Source organism: Manis pentadactyla, chromosome 16, assembly GCF_030020395.1.
Source record: "Manis pentadactyla isolate mManPen7 chromosome 16, mManPen7.hap1, whole genome shotgun sequence".
Taxonomy (NCBI): domain Eukaryota; kingdom Metazoa; phylum Chordata; class Mammalia; order Pholidota; family Manidae; genus Manis; species Manis pentadactyla.
Window position 1 is genome coordinate 54,224,026 of NC_080034.1, and position 20,103 is coordinate 54,244,128.

The window sequence follows — 20,103 nt, forward strand, 5'->3', positions numbered from 1 at the left end:
TACTCAGTTAGGAAAATATACCTGTGTCCAAAAAGGAACAGATTATGTTGATGTCCAAAATTCACCTGACAAGTGACATCATTTACATTTTTGCTTTTGGCATTTATAAATAAATACTTTCTAACGGCGTTTCATGTAACCGGCTATCCTCTGACTCCAGGATTTCATAAAATGAGAACTGGATTGTTAGGAAAATGTCAAGTTTGTATTAAAACTTTAATTCACTCAACAGTCAAAACAATTGTGGGTGACAAGAAAAAGAAGTATTTTTCTCAGTTAACTTTTCCTTAGAAAAAGGAAATACAATTTATATCATTTGATTCCTATGCTTTTTCATCATTCAGAAATTATGCATGAAAAGGAGTTTATTCTTTTTTTAATTTCTAAGACTAAGATAGTAAATGGTTCCTGAAAATCTTAAGATTTAAAAGAAACAGGATAAAGAGAAAAAAGATGACTAAGAAGATAGAGATGGTGACAGATCAAGCCTTTTATACCATTATAGTTCTTTCTACAGTTACTAATTTTAATCATTAGCAGTAACACATTCATTTCTATAAATGCTATGGTGAGAGAGAAGAAAAAAAAAGGTTTATGTTTTTCAGACAGAATGAAATAATCACAGTAAATGAGTAAAATTCACTCTACACTGTAACACATACCAGTATACTATTAGCCTGTAATGATAAAGACAGTTTCCGCTACTTAAGACACTTGAGGCACCTACTCTATAAAGGCACATTCTCTACAGAGGTTAAGTTGGAGAGCGTCCTCTCCTCAAAGGACAAGCATCTCTAACTGGGAGCTCAGACTAGGGTCACTCTGACTCAGGCGATCCCAGAACCTCACCTTGAGTAGGTGATGAGACTGAAAAAGGATACAGAGGTCGGGACAGAAAGTTGTCTCAAATGTCCACTTAACAAAATAAAGATGGTCTGACTTAGGGCCTGAGAACTAGAGCTAGAAAAGCAGGTAAGTAATGAGGCTCTTTTCTTGGAGAGAGGACTGCCTGGATGTGACGGAGAGAAGCCTGACTGGAGACCAGGCAGGTCTGAAGTGGCCTCTCAGTAACATGGAAAAGGGAAAAAGTAGTAAAGTTTTCTTCCTGAACGAAGTTAAGATAGAAGATGGAGAAATACTTGAGGAAAATGGCGAATAAATTTATTGCTTTCAAGTATTTCAAGATTTTTAAAATTACCTCAAATGAATTGATTTTAGAATGTTTCCATTATTCAGAATTTTTTTAAGATTATGAAATTTTATTTAAATATGAGTTTCTATTTCAACACTCCCGTTACTCTTCATAAATGATACTCCAAATATAGCTAAACGTCTCATGAGCAACTGGTCTGTGTTCACTGTGCCTTCTGGATACTGAGCTGTCTAAGTAACTGGACTTCCTGTCTCACTGACAGCCGGAGTCCCCTGTCCACCGGCCCATGTTCAGGTCTTAATAGGACGTGTGCTCAAGTCTCACTTGTGCTTTTATATCATCGCCGTCTTTATGTTCCTTTTGTTGCTCCCATTTTTGTTTGAGTTTATATACTTCAGGATGGTTTAATGTGGGGGGAGGGGAAGCAGTAAATAAGTAAATGAGGAAACACAATCCACCAAAAGTCAGCTTTCACTGAATGATTTGCCAACTTATTGAGATTTTTTTTGCTGTTGTTTTGTTCTTTAAGTTTTAGTATCACCAAACCTTTGCTTCAGGTATTTCCTCTCAGATCTGCAGTCCTAGGGAACTGTCAATTTCTCACATTAATATTTGGGATGCCTAGCACTTCCTGACTGATCAATGTTATATAAATGAATGAATGAACTTACATTTTCCAGAATTGGGAACTGTACCTATTCTAGGCCTGTTTCTTAGAGAAAATAAACAAAATAGGTAAGTCCCTAGCCAGACTTAAGAAAAAAAGGAGTCTACACAACTAAGCAGAATCAGTAATGATAAAGGAAGAATCACTATGGGCACCACAAAAATACAAAGAATGATGATAGAATACTATGAAAAATCATATGCTAACAAACTGGATAACCTAGAAAAAATGGACAACTTTCTAGAAAAATACAACCTGCCAAGACTGACTCAAGAAAAACAGAAAATCTGAACAGACCAATTACCAGCAACAAAACTGAACTGGTAATCAAAAAACGACCTAAAGAACAAAACCCCCAGATCAGATGCCTAAACCACTGAATTTAATGAAACATTTAGAGAAGACCTAACACCCATCCTCCTTAGTTTTCCAAAAAGTAGAGGAGGAGGGAATACTCCCAAACTCATTCTATGATGCCAGCATCACTCTAATACCAAAACCAGGCAAAGACACCACAAAAACAAGAAAATTACACACCAATATCCCTGATGAACATAGATGCAAAAATACTCAACAAAATATTAGCAAACTGAATTCAAAATTATCATCAAAAAGATCATCCACCATGACCAAGTAGCATTTATTCCAGGGACTCAAGGATGGTACAATATTAGAAAATCCATCAACAAAAAGAAGGACAAAAACCACATGATCATCTCTATGGACACTGAAAAAGCATTCGACAAAATTCAACATCCATTCATGATATAAACTCTCAACAAAATGGGTATAGAGGGCAAGTACCTCTACATAATAAAGGCCATAAATGACAAACCCACGGCCAACATCATACTTAACAACTTACTACTTTTAAGATCGGGAACAAGACAAGAATTCCCACTCTTCTCACTTTTATTCAACATTGTTATGGAAGTCCTTGCCACAGCAATTAGACAACACAAAGAAATAAAGGGCATCCAGATTGGTAAGGAAGAAGTTAAACTCTCACTGTTTGCAGATGACATGATATTGTACATAAAAAGCCCTAAATAATCCACTTCAAAACTGCTGGATCTAATATCTGAATTCAGCAAAGCTGCAGGATACAAAACTAATACACAGAAATCTCTTGCATTCCTATACACTAACGATAAAAGAGCAGAAATAGAAATCAGGAAAACAATTCCATTCACATATACACCAGTAAGAATAAAATACCTAGGAATAAACCTAACCAAGAAGTAAAAGACATATACTCTGAAAACTACAAGACACTCATGAGAGAAATTAAAGAAGATACCAACAAATGGAAACACATCCTGTGCTCATGGATAGGAAGAACTAATACTGCCAAAACGGCCATCTTGCCTAAAGCAATCTACAGATTCAATGCAATCCCTATCAAAATACCAACAGCATTCTTCAATGAACCACAGCAAATAGTTCTAAAATTTGTATGGAACAATAGAGAACCCAAATAGCCAAAGCAATCCCAAGAACAAAGAATAAAGTGGAGGGTTCGGGGGATCATGCTCTCCGACTTCAAGCTCTAATACAAAGCCACAGTAATTAAGACAATTTGGTACTGGCACAAGAACAGACCCATAGACCAATGGAACAGACAAGAGAACCCAGATATTAACCCAAGCATATATGGTCAATTAATATAAAATCAAGGAGCCATGGATACACAATGGGGAAATGACAGCCTCTTCAACAACTGGTGTTGGCAAAACTGGACAGCTACATGCAAGAGAATGAACTTGGATTGTTGTCTAATCCCATACACAAAAGCAAACTCAAAATGGATCAAAGACCTGAATGTAAGTCATGAAACCACAAAACTCTTAAGAAGAAAACATAGGCAAAAATCTCTTGAATATAAACCTGAGCAATTTTTTCCTGAACTCATCTCCTCAGGCAAGGGAAACAAAATAAAAAATGAACAAATGGGACTACATCATGTTAAAAAGCTTCTGTACAGCAAAGGATACCATCAGCAGAACAAAAATGCATCCTACAGTATGGGAGAATGTATTTGTAAATGACATATCCAACAAGGGGTTAACATCCAAAATACAGGACTCACACACCTCAACACTCAAAAAGCAAATAAACATTTTAAAAAATAGGGGGAAGATGTGAACAGACACTTCTCCAAAGAAGAAATTCAGATGGCAATCAGGCACATGAAAAGATGCTCCACATTGCTAATTATCAGGGAAATACAAATTAAAACCACAATAAAGTATTCACCTCATACCAGTTACGATGGCCAACATCAAAAGATTAGGAACAACAAATGCTGGCGAGGATGGGGAGAAAGAGGAACAGTCCTACACTGCTGGTGGGAATGTAAATTAGTTCAACCATTGTGGACAGCAGTATTGGAGGTTCCTCAAAAAACTCAAAATAGAGATACCATGTAACCTGGGAATTCCACTCCTAGGAATTTACACAAAGAAAACAAATTCTCAGATTCAAAAAGACACATGCAACTCCCCCCTGTGTTTATTGCAGCACTATTTACAATAGCCAAGAAATGGAAGCAACCTAAGTGTCCATCAGTAGATGAATGGATAAAGAAGAGGTGGTACATATACACAATGGAATACTACTCAACCATAAGAAAGAAGCAAATCCCACCATTTGCAACAACATGGATGAAGCTAGAGGGTATTATGCCCAGTGACATAAGCCAGGTGGAGAAAGACAAGTACCAAATGATTTCACTCATCTGTGCAGTGTTAACAACCAAGCAAAAACTGAAGGACCATAACAGCGGCAGACTCACAGAACCCCGTCACCAAAGGGAAAGGGACTGGCGAGAGTGGGTGGGAAGGTAGGGAGAAGGGGAATAATGGGCATTACAATTAGCACCCATAACATAGTTGGGGGAACGAGGAAGACAGTATCACACAGAGAAGAAAAGTAGTGACTCTAGCATCTTAGTATGCTGATGGACAGTGACTGTAATGTGGTATGTGGTGTGGACGTGATAATGGGGGGAATCTAGTAAGCACAATGTTGCTCATGTGATTGTATATTAATGATACCAAAATAAAATAAAGTAAATATTTGATGAAAGAATAAATGAATGAAAAAAAAGACAGAACACTTGCTGTACAAGAGATTCCGGTAACTGGAGAGCTTCGCTGGAGAATTCTACCAAACTCTTAAAGAATTAATGTCAATCTTCCTCAAAATCTTCCAAAAAACTGAAGACAACAGAACACTTCCAAGCTCACTCTATGAGGCCACCACTACCCTGATATCAATCCAGATTAGTATGCCATGAAAAAACACGACTGCAGACCAATATTCTTATTGAAAATAGATGCAAAATTCTTACTATGCTGATGCACAGTGCCTGTAAAGGGGTATGTGTTGTGGACTTGATAATAAGGGGGAATGTAGTAACCACACTGTTGCTCATGTGAAACATTCGTAAGACTATATATCAATGATACCTTAATAAAAAAAATAACAATAAAATAGACGAGCATTTTCGAAAAATATTAGTAAACCAAATTCAAGGTCACATTAAAGGATTCCCCACATGACCAGCTGACGCTTATCCCAAGGAGGCAAGGATGGTTCAATATGCAAATCATGAGATTAGTAGAAGTAAATGAAAAAAATCACATCATCTCAGTAGAGTCAGAATAAGCATGCTACAAAATACAATATACTTTTACCATAAAAACCTGCAAGAAACAGCAGAGAAGGAACAACCTCAGCATGATAATGTCCATATACAACAAACCTATAGTTAACATTATACTCAGCAGTGAAACATTGAAAGCTTCCCCTCTAAGGCCAAGAAGACAAGGACTCTTAAGCCTGCACATAATGATGTTGGGAAAACTTTGGACTCTAACCCAACTGAGGTGACAAAAATGACAAAGTCTAAGGACCAGAATGCAGACATATTTTTCTCATAGTTGATGTACTTGCTGATACTTAAAGCTTGTCTGCAGGTAAGAATTATCAACAATTTTGATTTCCTAATGTGGGTCATGTAATATTTCTGTGGTAAATTGTGCCTCTAACTGGAAAAATACAGTGGACAATTTTCTATGATGGTGCAAATGTAGTGGTGCAGTGACCACTGGAAAATCTGAATGAAGGAATATCAGGGATATTGCAGGTTTTCTCTAAGTCTGAAATTATCTGAAAACACTCTTCTAAATGACTGTGTTCATACTATGCCATTAAGCCAATCTGACCACAAAATGTTACAGATGAAGAGCTTGATTTACCCCAGATGAACCAAGTTATAAAGCTAAAGCTAATCAACCTTGTAAGAAACTGAACATTTAGAAGGTAGTACATGAGTATTGTATTAATGTTACTGTACCTTCAGGGTGACGGATAATTTGTGGAGCCTGGGGAAACACTGAGAACTTTAAACCCCTTTTTCTATCATGATGCCTTTCCTCACCTGGTTACTATGAAAACTCTCTAACCCTTGCCACAGGGCACAGGACAGGGACAAGGGCATTCCCTCTTACCGCCGCTCCTCCCGTTAAGGCCCATGGCACCCCCAAACTACTGCATCCTGTCCTCTCCATCAGGCTGACGGAGGACGGAAGCTGGGGTCTCAGCTGTCATTTTGATTCTTGCGTGGTGCTGCTCTGAGTCTGTCCCTGCAGGTATGACCCAGCAACATGAAGAGGGGACTGGAGAGAGAGAATCACCACTCCGGCTCTGTTGGGGTGGGATTCTCTTAGGACAAATTACCAGGTAAGCGGCAGGAAGGAGCAACGTGACCTTGCAGGGAATTCATGGTGCAGAGGTATGTGGGCTATGTGATGGAAAAGACTAACCCCTGTGCTGCCGTAGGGGACTATATGTAATTGGTGCACTATGACACAGGTTAACATGACTCACAAGTTAATATATGGAATATCAAAGAATATACACTATGCTGAATCCAAATCTTGATACAAAATCATTATTAAATTGTATGCAAATTAGCACTGTGGAATGATATTTTGAGTACTGGAAATAAATTTTAGGTGTCTCCTGACAATTTTAAGACTCCTGAAAACTGAATTTAATCAAGCAGCATGATTATTAGTTTACTTGTTTTTAAAAAAACAATGAGAGGATATAAATTTGGAAGCATGTTGTATGAATGTAAAACTTTAGTAAGGCACACATATATACTTTATGAATTTGAAAATTAAAAACAGTAAATTGAAAATATTTCTGGCTTTATTTAGTATACAAATATGTATACTTGAAATATTACATTGTGAGATATAATACATACACTCTTTAAATATTTAAGAGAATTTCAATTATTCCAATGTCATAGGAAATTAACCATTAAGAGAATTAATAGAAGCATTGGTAAAAAGCATCTGAATTCCATGGTCAGATACTGCCCACAATTGAAGCAGACAATCCCCTGAATGTACACCTACTTCCCCTGTATGTGAATCTGTGTCAGGCTTCCTCCATGAAAACAATTAAGAAGTAAAACCTACAGCATGCTAATAGGTTTTATATACAGACACCCTTGTAAAATAAAGATTCTATACAATAGTTATGAGAAACTAAAACAAAACCCCTGTTAGTAGTCCAGAAAATTTTAGATTCCTTAAGTAATTAAGAAAACTTCCTCAGGAGTTGTAACACATAAAATACACAGTGCTAAACTCAGAAGCATGCTGGCACAGATAGACTCTCAAATTTAATGCAATTCATCATGATGAGATCATCATATGAATCATAAGCAAATGGTTAAAAAACAGCTCTAGTGAAAAACCAGGACAATATGTAATTCCTCATGCTTATTAGAATGCCTGTCGTCTAGCATACCAATAAAGAACATTAGGTAGAAAGTATAGTAGAGGAATGTAAAGCTAAAGCAAGGTTTATGCACATTTTTTTCTGAAGCTCAAAATAGACCAAAAAAGTAAAGGAATGAGCATGCTAAAAAGAAACTTGAATTTTCCATTATTACAAGAAGGAAGCACATAAAAAAGGAAGGAGATTAGAAACATCTGTTATCTCAGAAACCAAGATACACAAAAGTAAAGTACCTTCAGATTTTCTACTTAGAACCTGAGAAAATCTGTTTTCCATAAATGCATCTCATTTAGAAAAAGCAGCCAATGTTTTGGCTCTTAAGCGTTAACGGTGATTTCAGTCCTAAAGATGTTTTGTAACTGTGCAGGTATTCCCTGTCTAATAAAGGCCCTCAGACATGTCATTGATACAGAAGACTGGGTCCATCAATTATCTCCCACAGTATGGGAATCAGAATGTATAAGTTAAGATTAAACAAAATGGGAGTTTGCAAACCAAGGTAAAGCGAACTAAAATGGCCCAGGACTCTGGTTTCCCCCTCAAGGCCACAGACAGACTCTTGACTCATGTATCCTTGACTTGTTTTCCAGGAATTTAGGCCCCACCAGACGAGCCACCTCCTGACAATGAGGAGCACGTGGACTCTAGCCTCGGTGGAGCCAGAAGGCTGACAGCTAACACTGCTCAAACAGTCCCCTGTCACCTCACCACGGACCCGTCAGAACAATGCCACAAGCTCATCACACATCCTGCAACCCTTTCCCATAACCTTTATAAGCCCTTGCTTAGAAGCCAATAGTGAGTGCAGGGCTTTAAGCTTTAGCTATCCACTCTCCTTGCTTGGGGAACACCCACCTTCTTTCCCAATGTCAAAAAAGCCACATCCCAAAGTCAGGGTTTGGTTTCACTGCTAGGTCAGTGTTTGGCTTTGCTGTATGTTGGCTGAGTGGAAACAGGTTTGTTTCATTTGGTAACAACTTCACCTTAGATGGTTTTAAGCAGCAAGCAGTAGGTGGCATGAAGAGAAAAGACATCATATTTTGATCTTCTAAATCTGATTCATGAAATCTGCTCACTCCAATCATGTATCAAAATAGACAGATGTTCCCTTGGTTAATTTATGCATGTTTTAACAAATACATTCACACAGAGGTCTGGCAAAGAACATATTAGTGGATGAAGATAACTTTTAAAAATTATGATCAACACTAATTCAGGAGAAATCATCAAGCACAATGATAATCCCGTTTGAAAATGACAAGCTACAAGGGATATTAACATATTGATAAGTTAGCTTTTTGAAAGCTAGGGACATTAAAGCATACTAAATTCTGGTTTGGCATCAATAAAATAGTAGAACTCAAAATAATGTTCTGAATTTTAATGTACTTAAACTTCCACTTTTCAGTGGATCCCAATTACTTTAATGTTGGAAAAGTAACAATACAGGTGAGTGAAGGGACTTACTAGGGTATGACATTTTTCTCTTTGCCTCAGGTTGCAGGGAAGACTGGCTGGTCCCATTTCTTGATATGAATTTTATGACTGTGTATATGATGCTCAAGTGGGATTTCTCTACAGAAACAATCCTGAATCAAAATGATACAGAACAATATAAAGTTAATCCTTAGAAACCCTCAGTGAATGAGGAACATTGCACATTAATTATTACAGGGTCAGATCTTTAAAGATGATTCACAGAAGGGCACAAAGCTCTAAGAGCTGGCTCATTCCTCACTTGATCTGCTTCCATAAAGCATTTCAAATTCATGAAATATTATTCTTTCTGGGCACACACTATGCCCCAGACCCTGGAGGTATTATGTAATCTAATTCTGGTCTTTCGTAACAGTTTTATTGTATAGATAACACCAGCCCTATTTACCTTTCTAAGAAATTTTATGTAACACATGTAAAAAAAAAAATGTTACAATACTATATGAGAATTTAATAAAGAAAGCATTTAGGTATGATAGAAAATGGCAGGTTCTGTACTCACTCCTTACAGAAACATCCAGAAGAAATAATGGCAAAGCCCCATGTGCAGGTGTCAGGACCCCACGCGGGAAGCATTTTCCTCCTGGTGGACTGCGCTCCAAGTCATCCCAAAGTTGCAGCCCAGCCTCCTGGGTCCTGCAGATACAAAAGCTCAAGTCTTCACTCTAGCAAACATACCAGAGCGCACAGGAGGAGCACACATGCTCAATGCGTGCCAGAAAAGGCAGGTTCAGGCATCCCATAGCTCAAACATAGTCACTACTGATGGTTGGGCCCCTTCTTAGAAGTCCTGGTAAAGGGCTCAAATCCAATATATGATTATTCAGTGAAAATATATGGTTAAGTTCAAACAGAAATGGAGCCTGATGTTCTGTGCCCAGATGGGATTTTACACATATACCATAAACTTAAGATCAAAGTGAACATAAAAATTTCTGATTTTCAGTCAACCATTAACATATGATTGGAATATGTAAGAAACAGTATCATTTATATACACCAAAACTAAAAAATGCAAAAATACAAATGCTCAAATATAAATGCAACAAAATACTTGTAGATCTCTGGGGAAAAACATGTAAAACATTTTTGACAGCAATGAAAGAAAAAACAAAACAACAGAGATATACTGTCCATGATCAAAATTCCATTACTTAGATGTCCATGTTCCTCAAATTGACTTAGAGACCCCAAGTAATCCCAACAATACCCTTACCACACTATATTGCAGGAATTGACAACTCATTTGAATACCTGTTCATCTATACAATGATAAAGAAAAAGGTGAACTCAAATGTTAAAATTTCAAGCTACAATAATCAAAGGAACATATTTAAAATGAATACACACAGGGACTCTATTCTCCCCACCTGGTGTGAGCCAGGAGTTCTTTATCTCTAAATAAAAGCCTGTACCTTGCTCTCCTACCATGAGAGTTTATGAAGCTCATTCTTCGGCTTCGTGAACAAGAACCCCGGCATCAGAATGACCCAAAACAACAAGTCTCCTAACAACAAAAGCACTGACTTTCTCTGCCCTGATAGAAACCACTGAAGAAACAGAACTTGACAGCCCTTGACTGAGACTTCATGGTAACTGTCCAAAGCAGCAATTTCATCCTAATGGATCCAGAAGATGACCGAGAAATTAGATTTTGCCTTGCTATTAAAAAATCATCAAACTAACTACCAAACTTCTAGAAAAAAAATAACAGAACACATCTTATTAGTTGCCCTCTTTGTTATCTGTGCTCCAACAACAAGAATCCTCTTGGCTGCAAGTGGATAACAGACTTGCCAAGCATGTTAACTCCAATTTCAGGAGGCAAGCAACTTACATATTAGATAGTTATAAAACTGCACTAGATTAAGTGAACAAATTGCATTTCCATTCTACGGTATTACCTGATCTGTACACCTGTCTTCATTAGCCTGAATATTTTCAAACACCTAAAACTCAACTAGTTCTAATCATCTGCTTTACCAGTCAAAACCAAATGTGTGCTTGACACCCTCCATTTAAAAACCCCAGCTCTCCTGATGTTGATGTCTAGAACAAACACTACCAGAGGGTTCCACAGGTCATTCACACTTCTATTGGGCAGGTGTGTTTAGATGAAAACTTCTGATTTAAATGACAAGCCACACTATAAATTACACTTCTTTTCTCCTGATTAATAAAATAAAAATAAAATAAATAAATGAATACACACAAATAAATGAAATAGAACAGAGAGTTCACAAATGGAACCAACAAAATTACAGAAACTTGGACCTCGCCAAAGAAATGAAAGCACTTCCACATAGAAAACAGGACCTTTAGACTTTATTCTTCCATTTTCTTATTTAGAGTTCACCACCATCAACAAATGGAGACGAGGCAAAAGGATGGCCATATGTAAATGAACAGACAACTCAAGTCAGAAATGAAAGTGACAACTGACACAAAAGAAACACAAAGGACTGCAAGAGGCTGTTATAAAAAGCTCCTAGAAATGCACAATATTCCAAAACTGAACCAGACAGAACAGAAAATCTCTACTGACAGATTGACAGTAATGAACTGCACTGATAATCAAAAAAAAAAAAAAACAATCCTTACAAAGTCAAGGACCACATGGTTTTCAAAATTACTTCCATCAAACATTTTAAGTACAGTTAATATTTACCTTTCTCAAACTACTTCTAAACCTTGAAAAGGAAGGAAAACTTCACACCTTTTTATTAGATCAGCATCACCCCAATACCAAATCCAATAAAAACAGTACAAAAAGGGAACACTAAGACACCACCATCCTTGGTGAACACATTTGTAAAAATCCTCAAAAAAATTAGCAGCAAACTGAATTTAAAAATACATTACAAAACTCATTAACCAAGAAGAAGAAGTAGGATTTAGTCCAGGGATGCAAAGATGGTGAAGTCTCTGCAAATCAATGTGACACATCCCATTAACAAAAGGAAGGATAAAAACTATCGTCATCACGATAGGTACTAAAAAGGATCACAAAACCCAACATGCTTTTATGCTAAAAACTCAACAAAGTGTGTATAGAGGGAACATACATCAACATAACAAAGGCCATATATGACAAACTCACAGCTGCCATCACACTGAATTGCAGGTCAGGAACAAGACAAGAATGCCCACTGTCACCACTTTTATTAAACATAGTCCTGAAAGTCCTAGCCATGGCAACCAGACAAGTAAAAGGCATCCAAGTTGGTAAGGAAGAAGTCATATTTCCCCTACTTACAGGTGACATGATACTGTATAGAGAAAACCCTAAAAACTGCATAAAAAAACTACTAGAATTAATAAATGAACTCAGTAAAAGTCACAGCAAACAAAACCAATGTGCAAAAATCTGCCACATTTACACATACAAATGAACTACTAGAAAGAGATTTAAGAAAGAATCCCATTTATGATTGCCTCAAAAAGGATAAAATCACTGGGAATAAAATTCAACCAAGGCAGATAAAGACGTATACTCTCAAAACTCTAAGACACTGATGAAAGAAATTGAGGAAGACACAAATAAATGGAAAGCTATCCCATGCTCCTGGATAGGATGAATGAATATTGTTAAAATGGCCATATTATCCAAAGCAACCTACAGATTCAATGGAATCCCTATCAAAAAACCAATGGCATTTTTCACTCAACTAGAGGAAAAGATCCTAAAATTTATATGCAACCTCAAAAGACCTTGAAGAGTCAAAGAAATCTTGACAATGAAGAACAATGCTGGGGGTAAAAAGCTATACTACAAAGCTGCAGTGTATTAAACAGTATGGTTGCAGTGTATTAAACAGTATGGTACTGACACAAGAATATATGAATCAATGGAACTGAACAGATAACTAAGAAACAAACCCACACGTATATGGTCAGTTAAAATATGACAAAAGAGGCAAGAACATACAATGGGGAAAAGACAGTCTCTTCAATAAATGGTGCTGGGAAAACCAGACACCTACATGCAGGAGAATGGTATTGAATTGCTGTCTAACATCATGCACAAAACTTAATTCAAAATGGATTAAATACCTAAAGGCATGAAAGCACAAAGCTTTTTAAAGAAAAGATGGGCATGAATCTCTTGAAAATCAGCAAGAGTAAATTTTTTCGACACACCTCCCCAGGCAAGGGAAACAAAAGAAAGAATAAACAAGAGGGGCTTCATCGATCTAAAAAGTTTCTGTATAGTAAAGGACAACATCAACAAAATGAAAAGACAACTTACTGTAAGGAAGAACATACCTGAAAGTGATATATCTGATAAGGGGCTGACATTCAATATATATTGGATAAATGCACCACAAAACAAAGAACCCATTAAAATATGGGCAGAGAACCTGAATAGACATTTTTCCAAAGAGGGCACACAGATGGCCTACAGTCACATGGAAAGATGTGACACATCACTAATCATCAGGCAAACGCAAATTAAAACCACGAGGGGACTCACTCAAGATGGAGATGTGAGTAGGGTGGCAGCAGTATCCTCCCAAAACCATACAGATTTTGAAAATACACCAAATGCAACTACTCCTAAAAGAGAGACCAGAAGATACAGTACAACAGCCAGGCTACATCTACACCTGCGAGAACTCAGCATCTCACGAAAAGGGTATGATACAAAGCTGTGATACGGTGGGGCCAGAGGACTCCCCCCAACCCCAGCTCACTAGGGTGAGGAAAAGAATCAGACTGGGGAGGGAGTGGAAGCACAGGACTGCTAAATAACCAGCCCTAGTAATCTGCATTGGGAGCACAGACACACATTGCATGGTGTGCGGGATATGACAGAAATGGAAAAGCAAATTCCGAGATGGAGACCACGAACAAGTCCCCACAGCCGGCTGCCCTGGAACAAAAGAAAAGCGGGTACTTTAAAAGTCTTAAGGGGACAAGGGTTTAACAGGTGGACTAAATCGTCCTGGCACACTCAGAAAAGGAGGCTGGGAACGTGAAGGACCTCCAGGCGTCCTAATCCCCTGGGTAGCAACACAGCTCCGAAGCCCGTCACAGCGATAAGCAGCCTGTTCATTCCCCCCGGTGGGCACTGCAAGCAAACTGCTGACGCACCATTGCTGCAGAGCAGCAGGGGAGCAGCCCCGCTCACAGCAACCACACAGAATCTTCTCCCAGTGCTCAGCTAAACAAGTCAGACCCAGAAACTGCCCCCTGTGCGCAGCAGCTGCCTGGCACAAGCTTAATGAAGCCGGCGCAAAGTCCGGAAGTCATGAAGGGGTGCCATTCTCGCAGGAGAACACATGCGGTTTGCCTGCAACCCCTGCCAGTGCCTAAGGCTATCCTGAGGGCCGCCCCACCCAAGGTAGCTCAGGGGATTAACCCAGAGACTGCTCCCTGTGTGCGGTTAACTGGCACAGGAAGCAGAGAAGAGCAAGGTGACCAGAAAACAGGAAAGGACTTTGTTCTCCTACCTGACACACATACCACTCGCCAGGGATCACTTCTATCACCATGAAAAGGAAGAAGAACCTGGTTCAGTCCAAAATCACTCAAATGCCAGAGAGAGAGCCTGGTGAGACCAGTATAACCAGTCTTCCTAAAAAAAGAAGTCAAAATAAAACTCATAACCAGGCTGATGGAGCTGCAGAGAAAAATGCAAGAGCTAACGGACAAAGTAGGGAGGGAGACTACAAAAATAAAACAATCTCTGGAAGGACGTAAAAGCAGAATGGATGAGATGCAAAAGGTCATTGATGAAATAGAAACCAGAGAACAGGAATGCATAGAAGCTGACACAGAGAGAGATAAAAGGACCTCCAGGAATTAAACAATATTAAGAGAACTATGTTCCCAATCCAAAAGGAACAATATCCACATTATAGGGGTACCAGAAGAAGAGAGAGAAAAAGGGATAGAAAGTGTACTTGAAGAAATAATTGCTGAAAACTTCCCCAAACTGTGGGGGGAAATAATTGATCAGACCATGGAAGTACACAGAAATCCCAAAAGAAGGGACCCAAGGACGCCAACACCAAGACACATTAATAAATAAAATGGCAAAGATCAAGGACAAGGGGAGAGCTTCAAAGGCAGCTAGAGAGAGGATAAAGGGCACCTACAAAGGAAAACCCAACAGGCTATCATCAGACTTCTCAACAGAAACCTTAGAGGCCAGAAGAGAATGGCATAATATATTTAATGCAATGAAACAGAAGGGCCTTGAACCACGATTACTGTATCCAGCACGATTATCATTTAAATATGAAGGAGGGACTAAACAACTCCCAGACAAGCAAAAGTTGAGGGAATTTGCCTCCCTCAAACCACCTCTACAGGGTATTTTAGAGGGACTGCTCGAGATGGGAGCACTCCTAAGGCTAAACAGGTATCACCAGAGAAAATAAAATCACAGTAAAGATAGCAGACCAACCAAATACAAACTAAAGGCAAAAAATAAAATCAACTATTCACAAAAGCAGTCAAAGGAAACACAAAGGGGCACAGAATAAAACACCCAACATAGAAAGAATGGAGGGGGAGGAATAAGAAGGGAGAGAAATAAAGAATCACCAGACAGTGTTCATAACACCTCAATAAGCGAGTTAAGTTAGACAGTAAGATACTAAAGAACCTAACCTTGAACCTTTGGTAACCACAAATCTAAAGCCTGCAATGGCAATAAGTACATATCTTAAAATAATCACCCTAAATGTAAATGGACTGAAGGCACCAATCAAAAGACAGAGTAATAGAATGGATAAAAAAGACAGACCCATCTATATGCTACTTACAAGAGACGTACCTCAAACCCAAAGACATGCACAGACTAAAAGTCAAGGGATGGAAAAACACATTCTATCCAAACAGGGAGAAAAAAGCAGGTGTTACAGTACTAGTATCAGACAAAATAGACATCAAAACAAAAAGAGTCACAAGACATAAAGTAGGACATTACATAATGATAAAGGGGTCAGTGCAACAAGAGGATATAACCATTACAAATATATATGCACCCAACACAGGAGCACCAGGCATATGTGAAACAAATACTAACAGAACTAAAGGAGGAAATAGAATGCAATGCATTCATTTTAGGAGACTTCAACACACCATTCGCTACAAAGGACAGATCCACCAGACAGAAAATAAGTAAGGACACAGAGGCACTGAACAACACATTAGAAAAGATGGACCTAATAGACATCTATAGAACTCTAAACCCAAAAGCAACAGGATACACATTCTTCTCAAGTGCACATGGAACATTCTCCAGAATAGACCATATACTAGGCCACAAAAAGAGCCTCAGTAAATTCAAAAAGGTTGAAATCCTACCAACCAACTTTTCAGACCACAAAGGTATAAAACAAGAAATAAATTGTACAAAGACAGCAAAAATGCTCACAAACACACGGAGGCTTAACAACACGCTTCTAAATAGTGAATGAATCAATGACCAAATTAACATGGATATCCAACAATATATGGAAATAAGTGACAACAACAACACAAAGCCCCAACTTCTGGGGGATGCAGCAAAAGCAGTCTTAAGAGGAAAGTATACAGCAATCCAGGCATATTTAAAGAAGGAGGAAGAAACCCAAATGAATAGCCTAACGTCACAGATATCAAAATTGGAAAAAGAAGAACAAATGAGGCTTAAAGTCAGCAGAAGGAGGGATATAATAAAGATCAGAGAAGAAATAAATAATACTGAGAATAAAACAATAGAAAAAAATCAATGAAACCAACAGCTGGTGCTTTGAGAAAATAAAAATAGATAAGTCTCTAGCCAGACTTATTAAGAGAAAAAGACAATCAACACACACCAACAAAATCAGAAACGAGAAAGGAAATATCACGATGGACCCCATAGAAATACAAAGAATTACTAGAGAATGCTATGAAAACCTATATGCTAACAAGCTGGAAAACCTAGGAGAAATGGACAACTTCCTAGAAAAATACTACCTTCCAAGACTGACCCAGAAAGAAACAGAAAATCTAAACAAACCAAATACCAGCAAGGAGATTGAAGCGGTAATCAAAAAACTACCCAAGAAAAAAAACCCCGGGCCAGATGGATTTACTTTGAATTTTATGAGACATACACAGAAGACATAATATCCTTTCTCCTTAAAGATCTCCAAAAAAATAGAAGAGGAGGGAATACTTCCAAACTCATTCTATGAAGCCAACATCACCCTGATACCTAAACCAGGCAAAGACCCCACCAGAAAAGAAAACTACAGACCACTATCCCTGATTAACGTAGATGCAAAAATACTTAGCAAAATATTAGCAAACCGAATTCAAAAATACATCAAAAGGATCATACACCATGACCAAGTGGGTTCATCCCAGGGATGCAACGATGGTACAACATTTGAAAATCCATCAACATTATCCACCACATCAACAAAAAGGACAACAACCACATGATCATCTCCATAGATGCTGAAAAAGCATTCGACAGAAGTCAACATCCATTCATGAAAAAGACTCTCAACAAAATGGGCATAGAGGGCAAGTACCTCAACATAATAAAGGCCACATAAGACAAACCCACAGCTAACATCATATTGAACAGCGAGAAGCTGAAAGCATTTCCTCTGAGATCGGGAACTAGACAGGGATGCCCACTCTCTCCACTGTTATTTAACATAGTACTGGAGGTCCTAGCCACAGCAATCAGACAAAACAAAGAAATACAAGGAATCCAGATTGGTGAAGAAGAAGTTAAACTGTCACTATTTGCAGATGACATGATACTGTACATAAAAAACCCTAAAGACTCCACCCCAAAACTACTAGAACTGATATCGGAATACAGCAAAGTTGCAGGATACAAAATCAACACACAGAAATCTGTGGCTTTCCTATACAACAACAATGAACTAATAGAAAGAGAAATCAGGAGAACAATTCCATTCACAATTGCACCAAAAAGAATAAAATACCTAGGAATAAACCTAACCAAGGAATTAAAAGACCTATACCCTGAAAACTACAAGACACTCTTAAGAGAAATTAAAGAGGACATTAGCAAATGGAAACTCATCCCATGCTCTTGGCTAGGAGAAATTAATACCGTCAAAATGGCCATCCTGCCCAAAGCAATATACAGATTTGATGCAATCCCTATCAAATTACCAACAACATTGTTCAACGAACTGGAACAAATAGTTCAAAAATTCATATGGAAACGCCAAAGACCGCGAATAGCCAAAGCAATCCTGCGAACGAAGAATAAAGTGGGGGGGATCTCGCTCGTCAACTTCAAACTCTACTACAAAGCCGCAGCAATCAAGACAATTTGGTACTGACACAAGATCAGAGCCACAGACCAGTGGAACAGAATGCAGACTCCAGACATTAACCCAATAATATATGGCCAATTAATATATGATAAAAGAGCCATGGACATACAATGAGGAAATGACAGTCTCTTCAACAGACTGATGAATGTAGTGCTGGCAAAACTGGGCAGCTACATGTAAGAGAATGAAACTGGATCACTGTCTAACCCCGTACACAAAAGTAAATTTGAAATGGATCAAAGACCTGAATGTAAGTCATGAAACCGTAAAACTCCTAGAAAAAATACAGGCAAAAATCTCTTCTATATAAACATGAGCAACTTCTTTATGAACATGTCTCCCCGGGTAAGGGAAACAAAAACAAAAATGAGCAAGTGGGACTGTATCAACTGAAAAGCTTCTGTACAGCAAAGGACACCATCAATAGAACAAAACGGTACCCTACAGTATGGGAGAATATATTCATAACGACGTATCCTGTAAAGGGTTGACATCCAAAATATATAAAGATCTCATGCACCTCAACAAACAGAAAGCAAATAATCCAATTAAAAAGTGGGCAGAGGAGCTGAATAGACAGTTCTCTAAAGAAGAAATACAGATGGCCAACAGGCACATGAAAAGGTGCTCCATATCGCTGATCATCAGAAAAATGCAAATCAAAACCACAATGAGATATCACCTCACACCAGTAAGGATCGCCACCATCCAAAAGACAAACAACAAATGTTGGCAAGATTGTGGAGAATGGGGAACCCTCCTACACTGCTGGTGGGAATGTAAATTAGTTCAACCATTGTGGAAAGCAGTATGGAGGTTGCTCAGAATTCTCAAAATAGAAATACCATTTGACCCAGGAATTCCACTACTAGGAATTTACCCTAAGAATGCAGCACTCCAGTTTGAAAAAGACAGACTCACCCCTATGTTTACCGCTGCACTATTTACAATAGCCAAGATATGAAAGCAACCTAAATGTCCATCAGTAGATAAATGGATAAAGAAGATGTGGTACATATACACAATGGAATATTACTCAGCCATAAGAAAAAAACAGATCCTACCATTCGCAACATGGATGGAGCTAGAGGGTATTATGCTCAGTGAAATAAACCAGGCAGAGAAAGACAACTACCAAATGATTTTACTCATATGTGGAATATAAGAACAAAGGAAAAACTGAAGGAACATAGCAGCAGAATCACAGAACCCAAGAATGGACTAACATTTACTAAAGGGAAAGAGACTAGGGAGTATGGGTGCGAAGGGAGGGATGAGGGCAGAGAAAAAGAAAGCGGGTATTACGATTATCATGTATAATTGGCATGTACGGGGTAGCATGGGGAAGGCTGTGCAACACAGAGAAGACGAGTAGTGATTTTACAGCACCTTACTGCACTGATGGACAGTGACTGTAATGGGGTTTGTGAGGAGGACTTGAAGGGGGGAGCCTAGTAAACATAATTTTCTTTATCTAATTGTAGATTAATGATAAAATAAAAAATAAATAAATAATTTGAAAAGTGCAATAAGGCCACAGCTATCAATTATCAGAATGAAAGGACAGACTTTCAATGCTCCAATCAAAAGACACAGGGTTAAAAGAAGGGATGAAAACTCAGGACCACCTACGTGCTCCCTTAAGGAGACTCACTTGAGATCCA

General features: G+C 38.3%; 1 protein-coding gene across 1 annotated transcript in view; it reads right to left on the minus strand.

Moving 5' to 3' along the window:
- LOC118930936 (bromodomain adjacent to zinc finger domain protein 2B-like) overlaps positions 1-20,103 on the minus strand; it is a 102,471-nt gene that overhangs the window by 68,266 nt on the left and 14,102 nt on the right. Inside the window, exons 4-5 of the mRNA XM_057493935.1 lie at positions 9,640-9,773; positions 9,108-9,229 (exon numbers count right to left, since the gene is read on the minus strand). Of these exons, the coding sequence (XP_057349918.1) occupies positions 9,108-9,164 (57 nt within the window). The 5' untranslated portion in view covers positions 9,165-9,229; positions 9,640-9,773. The remainder of the gene's footprint in view (positions 1-9,107; positions 9,230-9,639; positions 9,774-20,103) is intronic.